The sequence below is a fragment of the Prionailurus viverrinus genome, chromosome F1 (assembly GCF_022837055.1).
Source record: "Prionailurus viverrinus isolate Anna chromosome F1, UM_Priviv_1.0, whole genome shotgun sequence".
Classification (NCBI taxonomy): domain Eukaryota; kingdom Metazoa; phylum Chordata; class Mammalia; order Carnivora; family Felidae; genus Prionailurus; species Prionailurus viverrinus.
In genome coordinates this window covers 23,995,847-24,018,431 of record NC_062577.1, presented here as the reverse complement: position 1 = coordinate 24,018,431, position 22,585 = coordinate 23,995,847, and the positions used below count along the sequence as shown (strand labels likewise).

Sequence of the window (22,585 nt, the reverse complement as noted above, 5' to 3'; positions counted from 1 at the left end):
ATTAATTAAGATAGGGATGTTCAATGATACATTAATTCACCTGCTCAGAAGCCAACATGGAGGGGAAAATGAAAGCCAAGAAAAATTATTTGAAGCTTTTTTTCTTGAGTGTCTGCTCTTCTGTGCTGTGCTAAATATTTGTTAGCTAAGTGTACTTGCTATACGTCAACAGAGATGCCATCTTACAGATGATGTATTTATTTCCAGAGAATGAAACTCTTCCAGGCCTGTGACGCAGAAGAATGCTAGGGGTGTTATAATCTCCTATGAGACAGCAACATTATTGAGAATCTCTTGTTTGAAGAATAATATTCTAGGCATTAGCAGAGTGAACAGAGAAATAAAAGTTGCAGTTCTGTTCTTGAGAAACATTTAACCCTAATGGGAACGTAGGACCAATATATGAAAGAGACAGAATATATATATCTTTACGTATATATATCTTTTTTTTAAAATTTTTTTTTCAACGTTTATTTATTTTTGGGACAGAGAGAGACAGAGCATGAACGGGGGAGGGGCAGAGAGAGAGGGAGACACAGAATCGGAAACAGGCTCCAGGCTCCGAGCCATCAGCCCAGAGCCCGACGCGGGGTTCAAACTCAGGAACCGCGAGATCGTGACCTGGCTGAAGTCGGACGCTTAACCGACTGCGCCACCCAGGCGCCCCTATATCTTTATCTATCTATATAGATAGATAGATAAAGATGGTCTGTAAATAAGCACACGTAAAAAACTCAAGTGCAGCACTTAATGTTCTCTTTTCTATTGTAGGTGTTTCTACTCATGACTTAGCCTAGCCTTCCTGCAGATACCAAGGCCCCTGAGGACTGTTTTATATTCTTATTCCTCTTGTGCAGAGTACACACTCAAAAGTGTTAAATGTATATGCTATGTGGGGTGTGCCTAAGTGCTGGGGCAATTCCAGAGTGAAGTAGAGTGGTGTGCTTAAGGCAAGCCTTATAAAGGCCAAGCAGTGTTTTCCAGTATGAGAAAGCTCATGGTTTGGCAGAGGGAGGGGATAGGGAGTGAGCAGATCTAAATAAACACTTAGGCCACCATTCAGGATCGTCCATGACCTGCTGCTTTTTGTCTTGCTGTCCTAACTACTGCCAACAGCAACTATTTGTGGTCTTATTATTCCCACCCCTTTCTTTCTCCTTAGATTTTGTTCTTCCATTGATTGACCAGTCTAAATCCTCCTCCTGCTTTGAGTCCAGGTATAGCCCCAGGAAGCCTTCCATGACACTTTTGCTCTCACTCCTTTCTTCATTAAATCAGATGAAGAGTATTCACAGGTCTGAGCTCTGTGTTCTTAATGTTCAGAAAAAGTGGGAGACAGCATCAAATGTCTTCAACATTTGTCTTCAAATGTCTTGGTGTAGCTTCCAAATGAGATCATGAGGCTAGGTTAATTACGTAAAAAATAGCCAGAGGGAATGGCGCCATGGATACATAGTTTGAGTACTGAACTAAGTGGTATAGAAGTGCTGTGCAGAGTGGGCTGCAGGACAGAAGTCCTGCATCTCAATTATACTTTTTTTTTTAAGTGTATTTGTTTTGAAAGAGAGGGAGAGAGAGAGAGAGAACATGAATGGGGGAGTGGCTGATGGAGGAGAGAGAATCCTAAGGGCTCGATTTCACAAAACCATGAGATCATGACCTGAGTCGAAATCCAGAGTTGGATCCTTAACTGACTGAACCATCCCCCCCCCCCCCCGCCCCCACCGCCCAGTTCTTCTATAGCCAAGTAGTGGAGTATCTTTCAGCATTCACTCAGCTTTCGATCCTCAGTTCTTCACCTAGGGGTGTGTGCTATCTCTGTAATCTGCAAGATGATAAAGATTTGAGTTCTTATACTGAATGGAAAGCAGTCATTGGTTAGCTGGAGGGGACAGGGGACCAATGGAAATGCAACAAATGGTTATAATTAGAAGGATTGATCCCTGAGGACCATAAGAGAGAAGAGAACCAGCTAGGAACTGGTGAAAGACCTGTTGCCCTGGTGTCATCAGCACAGTTTTCTGGAATACAAAGGACCCTCCACAAAGTTCTGCCAGTGTACAGATTCGATCAAGCCTCATGTACCCTTTGTCCCTGAGCCTCAAAGGAATAGTCTTCTGAGACTCTTCCTTCAATCTCTGAGCACTTTTTTGCTTCCCGACTTTCTGGAAACAGTACATCAAGTCTCTCATCAGCAAGCCCTGTAGAACGGGTTAAAGGGTGATGTGTTTTAGCTAATCATCATAGGATGCATCCTCTTTAATTTCCTCTTTCAGTCACGTACTTTGGCCAGGCAGCATATGGTGCTTTCAGAACAACACACTCACCTTTTCCCAGAGCAAAGCAGCATCCCAGTCTGGATGGCTTCGCATAGGGTCAACTGTCCCTGGCCTGGTTTCCAGACTCCAAAAATGCCTGCCTGCCTGCCTGCCTAGTATCTGGGGCTGCAGTTGCAGGGAGGACCTCTCCCCCCACCTCTCTCTTTCTCACCCCACCCCCTCCTTTCCTCACACTCTCTCTCCCGCCCTCCCTCTTTTTTCCCCCAATAGTCTTTGTTTTCTTTCATTATTAAAAAAAAGTTACTGCAGGTAAGTTTCAAAGTATAGAAAGGTATAAAAACTTTTATTTTAATCGCTCGTTTCTACTCCCACCCCCGTTACCATCACTGTTAACGTTTTTCACTATTTTGACTAAAACAGAACTTACTGTTAAAATTTGTACATGACCCTGAACTACTTAAGTAAATTGTTCAATTTAATTTTGGAAAAATTGAAAACATTTTATTATAGAAATTTTCAAACATACACAAAGCTAGAGGGAAGAAAATATTGAGCCCCTCCTGTAACCCAAGCTCAGTCTCATAGATACAAGAAGATCTTCCTCCGTGTTGGGCTTCTGGCCTAGAGCTCCAAAAGGGAGATGACAGGATAAACATCACATAACCATGATATTGGAATTATTAGGATTTATCCAAAGAGATTTTAAGGATTTCAGGGCCCTGGGCCATGTGGGTTTTTAAGGCCCTTGCTTATATGGACACACACAGTCTCATGGCTGCCTTCCTGGTCTGTTGTGGCACCACTTACACTCTCTAAGTTTGATGGCAATTACTTGAGTCCTCTTCCCAGTTGTATGGATGGGTTTTCACTGACGCATCAATGCTTGTCTCCCCAGTGCCAATGGTGATCACCACCCATGCCCAGGATGGGGCACTGCTTGCCCGTGATGCTGAGCAGAGCTCCCTGGTATGCAGCTCCTGACCCTGGTCTCATTCACATCATACTGCTGCCTGTGGATGAGGGTGGGAGTGCTGTTATTTTTCCTGGCTTTTGTTGCCAAACTGGTTCTGCTGTTTTCCCACTGGCAAGAGTAGGAGAGGAATACGTGGTGAAATATCCAATAGGAAGTTACTCCTCGAGGTGCTTTTGCATTGGTAAGGCACTGCTGCATCCTTGGTGACAGTCACTGACAATCCAGGCAAGCAAGAGAAAGTGGCTCCTGGCCATCAAGTTCAGGGACCTGGAACAACCAGAATGTGTGCTGAGTCTTGATTACTTGTAACCGGCCCCTAGCTAAGCCAGATGCTGCCTTTGGAGCTTGTTTGTATGGGGAAGCTTACAGTGTTGATTAAATATGCTCAGGAATCTGAGACATAATAAAATGCTTTGCCTTCAGGACTGACAGGTTCAGCCTCCTTGCCGGGTAGCAGCAGGTGGTTGTGTTTTACTTGGAGCTCTCTGTCCTCACTCTTTCCACCTGCTCCTCTACCCTTATTTCTTGCCTGAGGACTGGGAAGACAGCTCTTACTTTCTGGCTGCCAGATCCTAGTTTTTGGCTTTCCTATTTATTTTTGTTCTCCCCCAGAAAGTGGTAACAGTATGGCTAGGATTGCATTTAAGAGACCTGGGACTAGGGGCGCCTGGGTGGCTCAGTCGGTTAAGCGTCTGACTTCAGCTCAGGTCATGATCTCACAGTTCATGGGTTCGAGCCCCGCGTTGGGCTCTGTGCTGACAGCTCAGAGCCTGAAGCCTGCTTCAGATTCTGTGTCTCCCTCTCTCTCTGCCCCTCCCCCACTAGTACTCAGTCTCCCTCTGTCTCAAAAATAAATAAACATTGTTAAAAAAAATTTAAAAAGAGAGACCTGGGACTACACGAGATATGGAGAGTGAAGAGTTCTAAAGCAGTTGACCAACTGTGGTTCTACATTGTGACTCCAGGTCACTTTGCTCGTCTGGGCCTCCGTTTCCTCTTCCACCAAATGATGGGTTGGATAGCATGTTCTCATAATCTTCCAAGACCATTGCTGGAATTCTTGGTATGCAGGGAACCAGGTTGGATAATCCATATGCCTTTAATTGCCCAGTGGTTGTAGAGTCAGCATTTTGTGTCCTTTTCCTGAAATGTGAGTGTGGTCAGAGGAGTATAAATGGCTCTTCCCTTAGAAACACCATCCAACTCTTGACTCAGGGGTGGGGTGTTGCCTCTTTGTAAAGTTGGTCAAAACCCTGATGAGAGAGGTGCCTGGGTGGCTCTGTTGGTTAAGCATCTGACTTTGGCTCAGGTCATGATCTTGCAGTCCGTGGGTTCGAGCCTGTGTTGGGCTCTGTGCGGACAGCTCAGAGCCTGGAGCCTGCTTCAGATCCTGTGTCTCCTTCTCTCTGCCCCTCCTCGCTCCTGCCCTGTCTTTTCAAAAATGAATAAATGTTACAACAACAACAACAACAACCTGATGAGAAAGGGTATAATGTATTAAGTCAGATTCCCTGTAAACAGGTACTGGGACAGATTCCTGGGGCAATGATTTCTTGAGTGACTGCTTTCCAGGAAAGCAGTAAAGATATGAGGGAACCAGGATAGGTCAGGCAAAAATATTACACAGACGTGATTTCAGAAGTTTTAACCTCAGCCATATCCCACAGGCAGGTCAGGAGTGTGAATTGCAACCCAGAGTTGGTCCCACCCAGAGGAAGAGGGGCTGTGCCATTGATACCCTTATGTCAGTTAGTCATTGGATATAGGTCCCCCCACTCCAAGGGCAGGTATAGACTCCCAGGTGAGGCAGTTTTGTCATCCAAGGCCAAACTTCTGAGAAGGGTCCAGGTGTGAGCCAACACATATGGCTGCTGGAGGATGGGTGCACCTGCAGGTGAAGGGTACCTAATGGGAGCAGCACAGAACTTATGGCATCCAGGTTGGTGAGAGCCAGGCAGGGATCAGGGTAGGAGGCAGGGTGGGAGAGGGCTATTCTGAATGTAAATTCCTGAGCAAGCTAAAGTCCTAAGCAAAGATGGCTCAATGGATGGCTCAGCATATGCGGGAAAGTGCTTAGATATGGCTTTCCAATTAGACTGACATAATTGATGATAATAGAAGTCAGGCTAATGTTATATTTGAGGAAAGGGAGATGGTGTCTAGGATGGGGCATGAGGGAAGCACTGGGCTTATCTGGATGCTGGTCAGAAAATTACGTACACTTTGAAAAAATCCATCAAGGGGTGCCCTTACGGTGCATAGATGTTTCAGTATAACATCCATAAAGGAGCAAGGAGGCTGCTGTTACAGGGTGGTAGGAGGTCATTCTGAGAGGGCATCCCTATCCTCCTTTTTCTCTTACGTGCCCCCTCCTTCTTGGCACTTCTTAATCACCTTTTTCTCCTCTTTGTTTCCCTTCCATAATAAACCCTTTATCTGCCTTTCTGACCTCTGCTGTCTCAGCCAGGGGTTGTGTGTTAGACTATCATGTGATTCTTTTCTCTCAAAGCTTCATTGAAAGTTCCAGGGAATCCTTGCCTGACCACCTAGACCAGATCAAATGCCCCTTTGCATCCCTGCCCAGTGTGGCCCCTTTATAGCAAACAGCTGAAGGTTGTATGTGTCTATGTGTTCCTCATCTATTTAATGCAGGTCCCTTGTGCTGTGTTTCACAACAGCCAGCACCTGATGTTGTTTTGCTCATCATTTATCCCCAACACCTAGGAGACTATCTGTCACAAAGTACATGGTCCACAAATTTGTTGAACAAAATATGGCATTCTGGCTCCAAAACATGAACCCAAGGTCCCTTGAGGGTAGAAAAGGAGCTGTCATACTTGGTGCTGGAATTAAGTAGAGGCCAGGGAAGGCCATCCACTGGGGGATTCCCGGTATGCTGCCCTTCGAGGAAGGTGGTACTTGGTGGAGCCAGCCTTTGGCTTCTGTCCCTTTCATTCCCATGCTTGCCTTTCCTGAACTTTCTCTCCCTGGGGTGTCAGCAGAGGCCTTGGACAGATGCTTTTGCTGAGATGGATGGGCTGGCCTTTTTGGAAGCCTACAGTGGCCATTCCGACCATGTCTTGACCTGAGATTGGTTGGTGATTCTAAAGATCTCTCCTTGGGACAAAGCCTCTCAGCCTGTCATTCTCCCCTGGAAACTGTTTTTATTCCTCAGGACATTTGGCAATTCCAGAAACACCTTTGGTTGTCACAGGTGGGGGAGTGCTACTGGCATCTAGTGGGCAGAAGCCAGGGATCCTGCAAATGCACCACATGGGACAGAATTAACCAGAATTACCCTCCAACAAAGAATTATCCAGTCCAAAATGCCAACAATGCCCTGGCTGAGAAACCCTTCTGTAGGCCAGCCCAGGCTCACCAACAGATGCTGTCTCCAGCCTAGGAAACCGGTGTGTCCCAGAGACCCTCTCTTTTCCTGAAATGACCCTGGAATCCATATCCCACATTTCCCCAGTCCCAGCTCACTCAGTCTCTTGGTGAGACTTGCTCTATGAGAGGCATGTACATAGAAGAGGCCCTCCTCTATGAAAGGCATGTACATAGAAGGAAAACAGTATATTCTCCAGAGCCCTGTGGAACCCTGATAGAGACCGGAGTTCAAGGGTGGGGGCTTGGCTCTGCATATACAGCTTCAGCCTGGGAGAACCATTGGACCTCCTCCCTTCATCTTGCTGTCTCCATCCTCCTCTTTCTCCTCAATCCTGCTCCTCCCACCCCACCTTCTACCATTTCCCCCAGTCCTCCAGAGATTAATGTGATAATTGCCATGTGTGCCTGTTTACACAGGGAGTGGGTGCACTCACCACCCCCAATCAGGCAGGTTCCCAAAGGAACACATTTCACGGTGTCAGGACTGGTACCCGCTGAGCACACCCTGTGCAGGCGGGCTGCCACCCCCGACTGCTTTCTCTGTCTGTCATTACCCCCATCATGCGCACGTGTACATGTGTGTGTCACTTGGGGAATCAGCAGGTGAGAAAGACAGCAGTCAGCCTGCCAGTCTAGGGGCTTGGCTGGGTTGGGCGGGAGGAGAATCAGTGCCTTAAGTAAGAGGACATTGCCCCAAAGAAAAACACTGTTCTGTAATGGCTGACAAAGAGTAGGTGTTCCATGAATGGTGGGGAATGAAGAGGCTGGCACTCCTTGTGCAGCCTTCTTTGCAGGGAGGAGCCTGGTTTATACTTACTTAGCTGCTCCACAGCAGCGGTCTGGGCAGGGAAGGTTCTACTGTGAGACTCTTGGGCCAGAATCTAGTGGAACATGTTCAGAAGGCTGTGGGTCTCCTTCCCCAGCATCTTGCTCAGAACATTTAGCATGGCCGTCATCCTCTGTTCCTGAAGGAAGAGTCACCAGGGTAAGTAGAGTGTGATGATCCCCCATGCAAGCAGCTTGTCAGAGTCATGGAAGCAGAGGAGTTTGGAGAAAGGATGAGAGAGAGAGAGAGCTTCTCACCTAGGCAGCCTTCCTCTCTTCCCCCTCCTACTGTGACACAGGCACAGGGACACCTGAGAGAAAACACACTCATAGCTCTGAGGTTATTACACTGGCAACTTTCTCCTTGGTGTTCCTGACTCCCGCCTCACATGGTTTCGGGGCTTTTGCTCACTTGAGAGTTGTCGATTACTTTCTTCTTTTTCAATCTCAAAAGACACTTTAGTAGTTGTCTCTCCTCCACTGGATAATTTTAAGGTTTTAATAATGAATCAGAAGGAGATTGGAGTTCTAATTAGCATCAGAAAGAACCATGTCATTGTGGGGGAGGAAAATGGGAAGTCCTTTGCCCACTTCCTGCTGAGCTATGTCCCCTTGTCCTGCTGGATTTGTCATTGATCCACTGAAGGGCATGTGAGATGAGGGTGAGGCCTCCTGGTGGGGAAAGATGGGAGGGGAAGAAATGGGAGGAAACCCAAGGGAGAGGAGAAAGGTGTAGAGAGGGTGCGGAAAGTCTATTAAAAGGTTTGTGAGGGGCGCCTGGGTGGCTCAGTCGGTTAAGCGTCCGACTTCAACCAGGTCACGATCTCGCGGTCCGTGAGTTCGAGCCCCGCATCGGGCTCTGGGCTGATGGCTCAGAGCCTGGAGCCTGTTTCCGATTCTGTGTCTCCCTCTCTCTCTGCCCCTCCCCCGTTCATGCTCTGTCTCTCTCTGTCTCAAAAATAAATAAACGTTAAAAAAAAATTTAAAAAAAAAAAAAAAAAAAAAAAAAGGTTTGTGAATAATCTTAGGGCGCTGTCAAGCTGCTTTCTCCAGAAGAACCTTTTAAGCTGTCAGTCATCTGTAATAATTCCCTCAGGGGATAGTGCCCCTGGCCTTGGTGTCCTCCTAGTCTTTCTCTTTCTCTTCCCCTTCCTCCTCTTCTTCTCATCAGACAGGTCCCAATGCCATAGTGGAGGACAGTTTTTCTTAAAAAAACAATTCAGACAAAGCTTGAAAGGAGACCATCAGAATGAAAGTTTTGTGGGTTTTTTTTTTTTTTGATTCATTTTAAACACGAGAATTCTCTTATTCAAATTGTGGTTGTTTATTGAGTAGTTGAACCACACACACTCCATGTGCCAAACACTTCATTAGGTGCCAGGTATAGAAATGAACAGACAGTTAAGATTCTTGCCTTAAGGTGGGTTAAACCCAAACCAAAATATTCTCACAACACGTGGATAAAGAGACACTGTCCTTGTCATTGTTTTTTTCTGGGAGAACTGGGAAGTGTGTTCTAGACTTTGGGCTCATGAGAAGAGTCTTCTTATCCCTGCATTTCACAGGCTGTATTTCCTCATGTGTTAATAGATTTTCTTCAAAAAGAGGGGTTTCATAATCAAGGAAGTGTATGAAATGATATTGAAGTTAGTAATGTGCCTTTCATGAGTCTTCCCACAGGCTAAGGGGAAAGTATAATCTGTTGTGTTTCCTAAGTCTCTTTGGTCGCAGAAGCTCATTTTCCACAGAACACATTAACATCTTGCAGATCACTAGCAGTGAGAATGCTTTTTGGGAAATGTTATTCACTCTACAGTGTCTCTGGCAAATCATCACCCAACTGAAATTGCTCTAGCCATCCTCAAACAGTAGCTCAGTCACTCTTGGGACCAAAGATACCTTAACAGTCACAATTTCATCCTTTCCATTGCTGGTACCAACTAATGTTTATTGGCAGCTGAGCCCTGATCTGGGTGCTGGGAGCAGACTTAGTCCTTGTTGCCAAAGAATGCTGGGGCCGGGGGCGGGGCGGGGGGCGGTACTCTGGCTAAACCATATAGTCAATCCAACTTCTGGTGCACCACTGGTGAGCCCTCTGAGCCAACCAGTCTTTACAAAAATGTTGCATTTGTAATCATGAATAAAGGTAGAGCTATTTATACATGGATCCTGTGATCCTATCCTTCAGCTCACAGGAAGGACCATGTCTCAACTGTCCTGGAAAAAAAAAAAAACAGCTTCTTATGTTCTTTAAAATCCCTTGTGGCCCTTGATAACTAGTTCTTCTGCATCTTCTTTCTGATAATCAGGAGCAGTTTTCTTTGAGGTCTGGCCCACATGTTCCCTGCTTGCATTTAACTGATCAGACCTGTTTGAACCAAAGAGTTAGAACTTACAGACTGAAACTGGCAGATCCCCACTTTTGTCCCATACAATTCAGAGGGTGTTTGTTTTTAACTTATATTCTGCTTCATTTGCAATCATCCGTCTCTGAACAGTGTGGGGGCAAGACAAAAGATACAAGTTTGGTGAAAGAGGTTGTCTTAAAAGCTATTTTTAATGGAAAATTCTACTGTGCAGTGATAGCTTCCATGATCAGTGGGAAGCTATATTCTGTGGACTGACAAATTTCAATAGGAGGCAGAAAGAAAATTAGATAATTTGAGAGAAAAGAATGTCCTCAGAGACCACCAGAAGCATGAGGGCAATGAATCAAACATATGTTTGTAAAGCTTAGCAGTGAGAAGAGGAAAAGGTAAATCACAGGGATAAGAAGCATTTTGTCATAGAAATTCTGAGTTCAGATCTTAATTTTAGTAATTTAGCCTGTGAATTTTAGTCATGGCATTTGACTTTCATGGCATTGTTTCTCCAGTGAATTAAGAATAAAATATCTTTTAATTGTTTCAAATGGGTATTACAGTTTGCATGTGAGGGGCTGGTGTGGGGTTGGAGGGGGATTTCAAAAGCCTGCATATATAAAATGCAATTCAAGGAGACTGTTTAGAAAGATTTGGGATTGATATTATGGGGAGGAAGGGTCAAGGTGAAGTTTAGTTGAGAGGCTGAAGTGTTAGAGAAGACTTTTCAAAACGCTCCCAAACGGTTCCTAGGTCCTAATAAGACATCCTGCCAAAGGTTGCTTCTTTTGGCTAAGCCATGTGGTGTAATCCTCCCTCAGCCTCTAAGTATTCAGGGGCCATGAATCTCACTTGTAGTATAAGAATCCAGAATATGGATTTCCAAGCATTTTTCACTTCACTGTGTGTTCGGATTAGAGAGAGAGGAAAGGATTGATCTTTAAATCTAGATTTATTCCTTATTCTGTCCAGAGCCTTGTTGGGCCCAAGCCTGAGCCAGCTCTGTACTATTGGACTGTGATAGAAGAAAGAAAGAGTGCAGGGTCAAGGACTGAGCAGGATGTGGATGACAATAATGTCTCCCAAGCAGTCCTGTCCATCCATCCATGGAGTAGATGGACACAGCTTGCCTCTGATTTTTGAGAATTTGCCCAATTTAGACTGCAAAAGCTTAGAACCCACTTCGTTAAACACTATAAAACCCAGCAATTGTTTGTATGATCTTGGAAAAGTACTTGACCTCTCTGGGTTCAGTTATCTTAGCTGTTAAGTAAGGGTGTTGGACCGCTCCTACTCAGGGCGTTGTGTGAGGCTAATGCAGTGTCCTGTACTGTGTACATGGGAGAATATGAGTTAACCCACAATAACACCAAACTGGGAATAAAGCGGGAAGTGTTTAACTGTATTGCTCTGTGCTTGTTATATCACCCTATATGTGAAACTTCAGGAATGGAAGCCTTCTTCTGGCACATGGTTTTGGTAAAATATTAAGGAAGCGTTATTCTTTCTTTCAGACCAATGATGCCTTAGGAGCCACCTGGAATTGGCTGTACTTCATCCCCCTCATCATCATTGGATCCTTCTTTGTTCTCAACCTCGTTCTGGGAGTGCTTTCCGGGTAAGCCAGATGTTCCTCTCTCCTCTTAACTTCTTTCCAACTGTAAACTAATGCTCTGGACTACTGGCCAGTTTATTCATTTAACCTCCCTTTAGGGCAGCCCCTGTGTGAGGTGCTATTCGAGATGCTGGAAATGCAGTAGTGCACATTGTTTAATCATCTTTATTTTTCTTATGAGTTAAAAAAAATATTTAAGCCAGGTACAATGTTGAATATAGTATCCAGTGAGAGTTCATTGATTCATATACATCCTTTCATTCAGTCATTCAGCAGTCATAGATCATCTTTGTCCAACACCAAGCTAGTTGTGAGGGATGTGAGGTTGAATAAGATAGAGGTTTTACCCTCAAAGATTCTTACTCTATCATTTATTGAACATCAAATTCCATATTTGTAGCTTGGATTAGTGTACATCAGTCAGCAAGTACTCAGTGTCTAAAGCCATGGTAAGCATAGCAAAGAGCACATAAAGTCTAAGGCATGGTTCCTATCTAACATGGATGGAACTGGAGTGTTATGCTAAGTGAAATAAGTCAGGCAGAGAAAGATACCATATGTTTCACTCATATGTGGATCCTGAGAAACTTAACAGAAGACCAGTGGGGAGGGGAAGGGGACAAAAATGTTAGAGACGGAAGGAGGCAAACCATAAGAGACTCTTAAATACTGAGAACTGAGGGTTGATGGGGGGTGGGGGAGAGGGGAAAGTGGGTGTGGGCATTGAGGAGGGCACCTGTTGGGATGAGCACTGGGTGTTGTATGGAAACCAATTTGACAATAAATTTTATATATATAATAAAAAATTTTATATATATATATATAAATATAAATAACTGTGTTTTGGGGACAGGGCACAAACATTTAGACAGGGAATGGAGTTCTTTTACTGAATAATATGAGATACAGATAATTTGGGGCAAAAAACAAATCTATTATATAGTCTGAGATTATTAGGAATTGCTTCATGAAGGACTGAGATTTTGCTTGGGACACACAATATGTAATAGGATAAAATAGGATATATGTGAGTGAACATTCCATGAATGAGAGCACCACACCATAAGAAAAATTGAAGAAATGGGACTCATCTTGCAATAGGAAAGGATTATAATGAGCCTAATTTACCTAGAGCATTTGGGAAATGTAAAGTGTAAAACAGAGCTACAACAAGGGTTGATTTTAGAAGGTCTTACATTTTTCTAAGCAAAAATGAATTTAATTTCTTCTCTGAGTAGCATAAGTTCTTCAAATGGAAATTACAAGGTGGTGCTTCTGTTAAACATAGAAGGTTGAATGAAATTCACCATGTCTTGTAATTCTACTAACACAGGAAAAAATAATTTAAGAAGGGCACAGTGACAGAACGGGAGAGGAAATGACAACAGATGAGAGAGGTCAACAAAATTTCTGAAGGCAGAGAGTAAATGGTAACTGATCTAGTGGTGGGAAAGCTGAGGTTTAACTGCCTTTGGTGAGGAATACCAATAAAAAGGCAAAATGATTTTCCTTCCGAACCTTCCACAGTCCTGGAAAGCCTCCAGAATTCAAGACACCACATATGTCTGAGAGATGAAATATGGATGGCACTAAAAACAAGAGGATTGGTCAAAAGTCCTCATAAGGAACACTTAGAGGACATCTATCCAACACCCTAGATCTCTATCCCCATCTATCTAACACCCTAGATATCTAGCCCCAAACAAGTCTCACAGGTGTCTGCCCTGTCCAGCCCCCACCCCAGCCAAAGTCAGAAGACTTACTATCTCTGTAGAGGCTGAATCAAAAATTTGCAACGGTAACATCAGGTGCTTCTGAGGGTAGGGTTGATATGTTGGAATGAAAGTCCACAAACTGAATGTCATGCTTCCAGACCACATCTGCCTACTCTTAACTCTCAGAAGTGGATCAATCTGGTATGGTAAGGGTTAGTAGGGTTCCTCTGTGGGGAAACCATCCATCTTAAGAGAAGAATGTTATGTGTACTGATACCTGAGGATGGCCAGAGAAACGGTTCCCACCCATTGCCCTCAGTGAGGCTCATATTAGTTTCCTGTGGCTGCCACAACAAATGAACACAACTAGGTGGCTTCACACTGTGAATAAAATTAATTCTCTCACAGTTCTGGATGCTAGAGGTCCAAAATATGGCAGGGTCTTACTTCCTCTAAGGGCTCTAGGGGTGAATTTATTTCCTTCCTTTTCCAGTCACTGGTGACTCCCAAGTATTCCTTGGCTAGTGGCTACATCACCCTGGTCTCTGCCTCTGTGGTCACATTGCCTCCTTGTCTTTTGTCTAAAATCTCCCTGGGCCTCTTTCTTATGAGGACATTTGTCATTGGGTTTAGGGTTTCTCAAGACCCTTAACTTAATTACATCTGCAAGGACTTTTTTCCCAAATAAGGTAACATTCATAGGATACAGGAATTAGGATGTGGCCATACATTTTTTTGCAGGGTCATTCAACCCATTACACTTATCATTCTACAAGCTCCAGCCATCCACACAAGAGTTTCTAATAAGCTTTTGTGACACTGCTCTTAAATATTAAGGCAGAGTAGGGATCATCAGCATTGGAAAAAGATATCCAAAACAAAAGACAAAAACAAAATAATATACAGAAAAAAGAACTTGAGGGGGCGCCTGGTTAGTCAGTTGAGCATCTGACTCTTGATTTCAGCTTCAGTCATGATCCCAAGGTCATGAAATTGAGTACAGTGTTGGGCTCTGTGCTGAGCATGGAGCCTGCTTAAGATTCTCTCTCTCCCCCACTCCCTCTACCCCTCTCCCTGGCATGCACTCCCTCTCTCTTAAAAAAAAAAAAAAAAGGACTTGAGGGAATATGAATGATGGAGGGTACAAAAGATAACTCTTAAAAAGTGTAATTGATATTAGCAGAGGTCGAAGAGAAATAATTTTAATCACAAAATAAAAAATAAAAAAAGGAGAACATTTAGCAGTTAAGAAGAGCCCTTGGAAATTAATGTAAAATAAATAATGTAAAATTTCATTAATGCAACATGAATTAATGTAAAAAAATATAAATATGTAATGAAAATAATGAGGAGTAAATGGTTGGAATACAAGATTAATGAAATCACCTAGAAAATAGAACAAAAATTTTTAAAAAATCAGAGGGTTAGTCCAACATTCAACTTATAAGAGTCCATAAAGAGAACAGGGAAGAGGGCAGGGAGAAACTTACAAGTAAAAATACTAAAAATGTTTCCAGAATCAGTAAACACACATTGCCAGAGTAAAAGTCTGTTGAAACATGCGCAAGGATATTCTTTCCAGCATTACTTTTGGTGATGGGAAGTTGGAGAGAACCTGGGCGTCCACAGTTGGTAAAGTACATGGGTCAACTGTGGGATGCATCCCATGACATACTATGCAGCAGTTAGGAGCAACAAATACTATGTACACACGACAACATAGAGTATCTTAAAAGCATAAAATTTAGTGAAAACAAGAAATAGTATAGTATAATGCATGTAAAAATACATACAAAATACATAGATTGTAAGAATGCATTCAATAAAAAGTGTACATTGAGTACAAGTTTCTCTTGAAAGTAGAGCATTCTTTGTTTTTTTTTTTTTAAGTTTATTTAATTTTGGAGGAGAGAGAGACAGAGTGTGAGCAGGGGAGGGGCAGAGAGAGAGGGAGACACAGAATCCTAAGTGGGCTGCAAGCTCTGGGCTATCAGCACAGAGCCCGACACAGAGCTCGAACCCACAAGCCATGAGATAATGACCTGAGCCGAAGTCGGACACTTAACTGACTGAGCCACCCAGATGCCCCCTTTAACATAAAATTTTAAAGTAGTTTCAGAGGTACAGTCTATTGATTCAACAATTCTATACATTACTTGGCACTTACTATGATAAGTGTAGTCACCATACAACATTATTACAATATAATTGATTATATTCCCTTTGCTGTACTATTTGGCTTCATGACTTACTTGTTTTATAACTGAAAATGTGTAACTCTTAATCTTTTTATCTGTTTTGCACCCCCCACCCCGCTTACTTCCCCTCTCTGACAACCACGAGTTGTCTATATTTAAGAATCTGGTTTTTGTTTGTTTTTTCATTTGTTTTGTTTTTTTATATTTCACATATAAGTGAAATCATGTGGCGTTTTTCTTTCTCTTATTTCACTTCACATAATATACCCTATGTCCATCCATGTTGTCACAAGTGGCAAGACCCCATTCTTTTTTATAACTTAGTAATATTCCATTGTCTATGTATGCCACATATTCTTTATCCATTTCCCTGTGGATGGACACTTGAGTTACTTCCATATCCTGGCTGTTGTAAATAGTGCTGCAATAACATAGGGGTGCTTATATCTTTTCAAATTAGTGTTTTCATTTTTTTTGGGTAAATATCTGGTAGTGGAATTAATGGATCATATGGTGTTTCTGTTTTTAAATTTCTGAGGAAGCTCCATATTATTTACCACAGTGGTTGAACCAACTTACATTCCTACCAACAGTACACAAGGGTTCACTTTTCTCCTTGCTAACACTTACTTCTTATCCTTTTTGCTACTAGCCATTCTGACTGGTGTGGTATGATACCTAATTATGGTTTTGACTTTCATTTCTTTGATTAGTGATGTTGAGCATCTTTGTGGCTGTTGGCCATCTGTACATTGTCTCTGGAAAAAATGTCTATTCAGGTCCTCTCGATTTTTTAATCAGATTTTTTTTGGTGTTTATTTGAAAGTAGAGCATTCTTGTGAAAACTTTCATATACCAATGTGGTGTAAAACAAAGAAACAATTACCATTTTGTAAAAGCAAAAATGCTCTTTGGATTTTTTTTCAGTTATCAAAAATATGTACTAATGTGGGTTTTTCATGAAAGTGAAGTGGTGTAAAGTAAACTTTCAGATAGCAGAGGAAACTGTCTATTGTAAGAGCAGTTTGTATAGCAGAAATATGGGAAGAGGGTATGGATATAAAAGGGAACAAATTAATTTAATTAATTAATAATAAAAATGCCCACTGAGCATTTGACGCAACTAATGAAAAGAGACCACACACCAAGATAAATCATCATAAAATTTCAGAACATCTGAATAAAGATAATATTCCAAAAGCTTCTGGTTATTGGGAAGGCAATATATTTTAACAACAAAGAATCAGGAGTTAGGGTGGCTTTGGGCTTCTCAATGATACTTAAAGTTAGAATTGAACAGAGAAGTTCCTAAATATTTCTGAAGGAAAAAAATTTCCAAGATAGAAATCTATACCCAGCCAAAATAGCAATAATTTCTGAGAATAGAATGGCAGTATTTTGAGACTGTCTTTCTGAAGAAGTTACTGGAGAATGTGAATCTCTAAAAATAAAGAATTAATTGAAGAAAGAGAAGGACATGATATTCATGCAAACAAGGGATTCAATAGAGAAAACAGGCAAAGGGGATTCCAGGATGATTATGAAGGGAAGTCTACAATGATAACTGTCAGAAGACCTAGAGAGCAGCAAATTCAGATTTGGATAGGATGACAGAGAGCTTAAGAATGATATCTTTAAGGAAAGAATTAAGCAAGTTATTCCCTGATGTACATTGTATTCAGAAAAGTTCAAAGGTTTTGTGAAGATTATATATATGAATATATAATTTATATATATGTGTATATATATAAATGTTTGAATTGTGTATAAAAATATTCATATATGTATTTATATGCACACACCTCCATCTGAGCAACTCCACAAAATACAAAAGGGTTACCATTAGAGACATGTAAGCATAGTAAGTTAGTTTTGTGTGTAGTTGAGCCTTAATGGATTGTGAAATGACCCCGTATGGTGTTATAATTGCCTTGAGAGGATGGGGGAAGATAAATAAGGGGAGGGGAAGGGAATGTCAAAGACTAAAATCTTAGGTTCCATAGTGAGAAAGTCTTTAAGCAGTATCCTAAATTGAAAAATAGGGGTGCCTGCGTGGCTCAGTCGGTTAAGTGACCAACTTTGCCTCAGGTCATAATCTTGCAGTTTGTGGGTTCAAGCCCCACATTGGGCTCTGTTCGGACAGATCAGAGCCTGGATCCTGCTTCAGATTCTGTCTGTCTGTCTCTCTCTCTCTCTGCCCCTCCCCCACTCTTCCTCTGTCTCTCTCACAAAAGTAAACAAACATTAAAATTTTTAAAGATAAAGAAATATCAATTATGGAGGTATAATATTAAAAAATTTAAAAAGGATACTAGAAAAAAATACAGGTACAACTTACAAATGATGGTTTCTGGGGAGTGAGAGTCAGGGGTGGGGAGAGGTGTGGCAGTAGATGGCTATCTCTTCATGATAAGTTTTTAAAAAATATTTGAGTTTAAAAGTCAATGTGCATACCTTGAGAAAAAATGTGCATACCTGTATATGCAGTAAAATTACTGCATATACAGAAAAGTGTGGGGTGAAAGGAATATATAAGACCATTCATCTAGCATCAGTGGGGGAAGCATTGACATGGAGAGAGACCAGATTCACTAGGATTAAGGAGGAAATGACCATACTAGTCCAAGTATGTGGTATTGAGAGCCTGTGGTGACTTGTGAAATGGTTATGAAATAAAAGCAGGAAGCACTATGAAGACATTCTTAATACTGTGCATCTTGAGTGGAAAGTCATAAGATGTAATGGGACTTCTTATATATTTACTCATTCAGTGAGCATTTATTGACATCCTTTATGTCCAAGCACTGCTCTAGGTCATTTGCTCCATATTGCCTGTACCTACAACTCAGATACTATCTCTCAGTGACTACGTATGGAAGGAGCTTGACCATAGACTTCATTTGTCATGTATTTATGCAGAGGGGATAATCTCTTATTTATGTAATCTTAGTGGATGTTCTTTATCCCTACTTGTTTCCAAAGTGTGTCCATGGTTAATTTAGAAAATTCAAGCCCTGTTCTTACTATTTGAAGAGGGAGGGAAATAGATGCTATGTGAACAAATCAACCATGTTCCAAATAAGGCTTCTATATGGGTTCAAGACATACTTTAACAGAGCTAGAACTAGGACAGAGCACTGCCCTCCAGGACAATTTCTATGTCTAACTGTATCCAATCTGATAGACCATCTCTGGTTTGGAGTTGTTTCTTTTAGTTCTCCTACGTCCTTCTCTGGATGGGAAAGGGTGGCACATTGGTGGAAGCGTGATCTTTTGGCATGTGACAGTCATGAGTGAGACCCTAATCTTGCCACTTACCAGCATTGTGCATTTGGATAAATTACTCTGAGCTCACCTCCTTCTCTGTAAAATGGGATAGTAATGTCTTTCATTGACAGAGACCTAGCCCAGGGTCTGGCATCGAGTAGCCATTAGCTCTTATGTCCTTTGATAATACTGACATTCATTTTCTCCACCTGTTAGGTCTAGGTGGCTATCATCTGAGTAGGAGCCTGTGATATTTTGTGTGAACAGGCTGTGAGATCATCAGCTCCCCTCTGATGGGGAGACAGCCTCCTCAGGTTGGGAGATGAAACAGACCCGGGATGGCATATGTCTCCTTAGCACTTCTGGAGTAGCCTAGGAAGTGAAAACAGCAGCTGGGAACAGCTGGTGTAAATAAATTCTGACATTTAAAAGAGTGTTAACAATAGGGGCCTTACAGGCTGGGAGTGAAATATTTCTGTCCCTGTTTCTTTTTCACATTCTGATGCTCAACACATATGGAGTTTTACCAGTGTCTGCAGAGGGTTTAGCAGTAGCTAGTTCTGTGTACAGAGGGCCAAGGATGCTCTCTTCTGCTTGGTCTGGTTCTCACATGCCTCTGGAGGGGATGTAGACTTTCTCTTTTGAGTAAGCAGTTGGTTGGGAGTTGCACTTGAAAGCTAGAGGAAAGCTCTGGAGATTTTATTTCCAGGGGACATGTTCCCAGTGACCTGAAGGCAGTTTGAATGTTACATGAGAAGGCTTTCCTAAAGCAGAGAAAGAAGACAGTGGAAGGAAGAGCCCCTATGTTGGGCAAGTGACGAGATGAGTCTGAGCGAGAGGGGGCAGGCAGCCTATGCCAGTCTCATGACTCACTGGATACGAAGTGTGCAAGTAACTGAGCCACCCATCTCAGAGGCATGGGACTCAGTGAAAGGAGGGCTGTGAGGTAAGTTGGTCACCTTCGGTGTATTTAAAGAAGAAGTATAGATAGAAGCATTGCAGTGTTTTTACTTGTCTCAGAGGAAATGGGATTTGATGAAAACCATTAGCTTAGGCTTGAAGAGAAGCAGAGCTTCCTGTCTCCATGGAAACAAACCAGAACTGCATAAGCACAGGACTACAGGGCAGAAGGCGCACACAAACAGAAAATGGCCCTAAGCTAGCCCATTGCCTCTATCCACTGCTCCCAGGGCTTCTGGAGGGAGGAAGGTAGGCTTTGGGGAGCAGTTGTGCTGTCTCCAAACTGGGACAGGGACAGCCAGGCCAGAGATGCTTACAAATGCACACCGGAAGCAATTGGAAACTTCATGTATGTAAAGCGTGTCATAGTTTTCAAAGCATCTTTGCTTCCATGTGTTTTTAAACATATCATGTGGCCTCCATCCAGGAATATTGACAACATGGCACAACTAGAGAAAGGCTGCTGAGGGTTAGCCTAGAGTATCCTGTCCACACAGACTTTAGTGTGAGTTTTATTTATTTTTTTTTTTTATTTTTTTTTCAATGTTTATTTATTTTTGGGACAGAGAGAGACAGAGCATGAACGGGGAGGGGCAGAGAGAGAGGGAGACACAGAATCGGAAACAGGCTCCAGGCTCTGAGCCATCAGCCCAGAGCCTGACGCGGGGCTCGAACTCAGGGACCGCGAGATCGTGACCTGGCTGAAGTCGGACGCTTAACCGACTGCGCCACCCAGGCGCCCCTAGTGTGAGTTTTAATCTGCACATGCATTCACGCACACACTTATTCACATACACTAGTCTTCATGTACACAGGGGTACATACAGGGTATAAAATGCCAAGACCCACTGTCCAGATCCTCTTGCCCTAAGTACTAATGGGGAGTGGTGAACTTTCCCTATTAGAGGAGGAATTCTTCTGGTTCCATCTCTTGAGTGAGTGGAATGGCTCCCATAACAAGCATGGTCACAGCTGTCTGTCTGTCCTGCCACCAACTCATTTGCTGAGTGGGTTTGAGAATTAAGTGCAATTCAGCAAATGCTTATTGAGTATTTACTATACACAAGACACTTTGCTAGACTGAGATCACAAAGATAAAATAAGGAGATTGTAGATTGATTAAGGAAATAATTTAAAATATATGTAATGGAATCTAAATTCAAGCAGATCCAGGGTTTTAGCCCTATCCAAAGCAATTCATTTAATATATATACCATATATTTTTTTAAGATTTGTAGATGTCACATATTTTGAGCACCTACTATCTTGCAAGGCATAACCGAGGATACAAAATTGAATAGGACCTAGGTCCTGTCCAGAAGGAAGAGACCAAAAAGTGTATCTTCAATATTAAACTTTGGATCTCCTGAATCACCTGTCATTGCTTCTCTTTGGATATTAGAAGATGGCACCTCAGTATCTCCCAGACCTGACTTGTGTGTAGGTGAACTATACAGTAATTTTCCTGCCGGGATTCAGACACTGGAATCAACCATAGAAATTCAATTATTCACGCAGCTAATGTTACTGAGTTCTTGCTGTACATCACCTGCTTCTAGGGGCCGAGGATCTATCAAACAAGGACAGAGAGCTGTTACCCTTAAGGAGCTTGTAGTCTAAGTAGAGAGACAGCACAGGGAAAACATTTAGATTAGAAGAGGCAAAGATCAGTCAAGGCCAAGTGAAGAAATTGCCATTGAGACGTAGTTTATTTATTTATTTTTTTAAATATATGAAATTTATTGTCAAATTGGTTTCCATACAACACCCAGTGCTCATCCCAAGAGGTGCCCTCCTCAATACCCATCACCCACCCTCCCCTCCCTCCCACCCCCCATCATCCCTCAGTTTGTTCTCAGTTTTTAACAGTCTCTTATGCTTTGGCTCTCTCCCACTCTAACCTCTTTTTTTTTTTTTTCCTTCCCCTCCCCCATGGGTTTCTGTTAAGTTTCTCAGGATCCACATAAGAGTGAAAACATATGGTATCTGTCTTTCTCTGTATGGCTTATTTCACTTAGCATCACACTCTCCAGTTCCATCCACGTTGCTACAAAAGGCCATATTTCATTTTTTCTCATTGCCACGTAGTATTCCATTGTGTATATAAACCACAATTTCTTTATCCATTCATCAGTTGATGGACATTTAGGCTCTTTCCATAATTTGGCTATTGTTGAGAGTGCTGCTATAAACATTGGGGTACAAGTGTCCCTATGCATCAGTACTCCTGTATCCCTTGGATAAATTCCTAGCAGTGCTATTGCTGGGTCATAGGGTAGGTCTATTTTTAATTTTCTGAGGAACCTCCACACTGCTTTCCAGAGCGGCTGCACCAGTTTGCATTCCCACCAACAGTGCAAGAGGGTTCCTGTTTCTCCACATCCTCTCCAGCATCTATAGTCTCCTGATTTGTTCATTTTGGCCACTCTGACTGGTGTGAGGTGATATCTGAGTGTGGTTTTGATTTGTATTTCCCTGATAAGGAGCGACATTGAACATCTTTTCATGTGCCTGTTGGCCATCTGGATGTCTTCTTTAGAGAAGTGTCTATTCATGTTTTCTGCCCATTTCTTCACTGGGTTATTTGTTTTTCGGGTGTGGAGTTTGGTGAGCTCTTTATAGATTTTGGATACTAGCCCTTTGTCCGATATGTCATTTGCAAATATCTTTTCCCATTCAGTTGGTTGCCTTTTAGTTTTGCTGGTTGTTTCCTTTGCTGTGCAGAAGCTTTTTATCTTCATAAGGTCCCAGTAATTCACTTTTGCTTTTAATTCCCTTGCCTTTGGGGATGTGTCGAGTAAGAGATTGCTACGGCTGAGGTCAGAGAGGTCTTTTCCTGCTTTCTCCTCTAAGGTTTTGATGGTTTCCTGTCTCACATTCAGGTCCTTTATCCATTTTGAGTTAATTTTTGTGAATGGTGTGAGAAAATGGTCTAGTTTCAACCTTCTGCATGTTGCTGTCCAGTTCTCCCAGCACCATTTGTTAAAGAGGCTGTCTTTTTTC

At 42.5% G+C, this 22,585-nt stretch overlaps 1 protein-coding gene across 3 annotated transcripts in view; it reads left to right on the top strand.

Moving 5' to 3' along the window:
* CACNA1E (calcium voltage-gated channel subunit alpha1 E) overlaps positions 1-22,585 on the top strand; it is a 313,280-nt gene that overhangs the window by 156,530 nt on the left and 134,165 nt on the right. For all 3 annotated transcript variants that reach the window (XM_047840446.1, XM_047840445.1, XM_047840444.1), the window contains exon 7: positions 11,342-11,445. In XM_047840446.1, the coding sequence (XP_047696402.1) occupies positions 11,342-11,445 (104 nt within the window). The remainder of the gene's footprint in view (positions 1-11,341; positions 11,446-22,585) is intronic.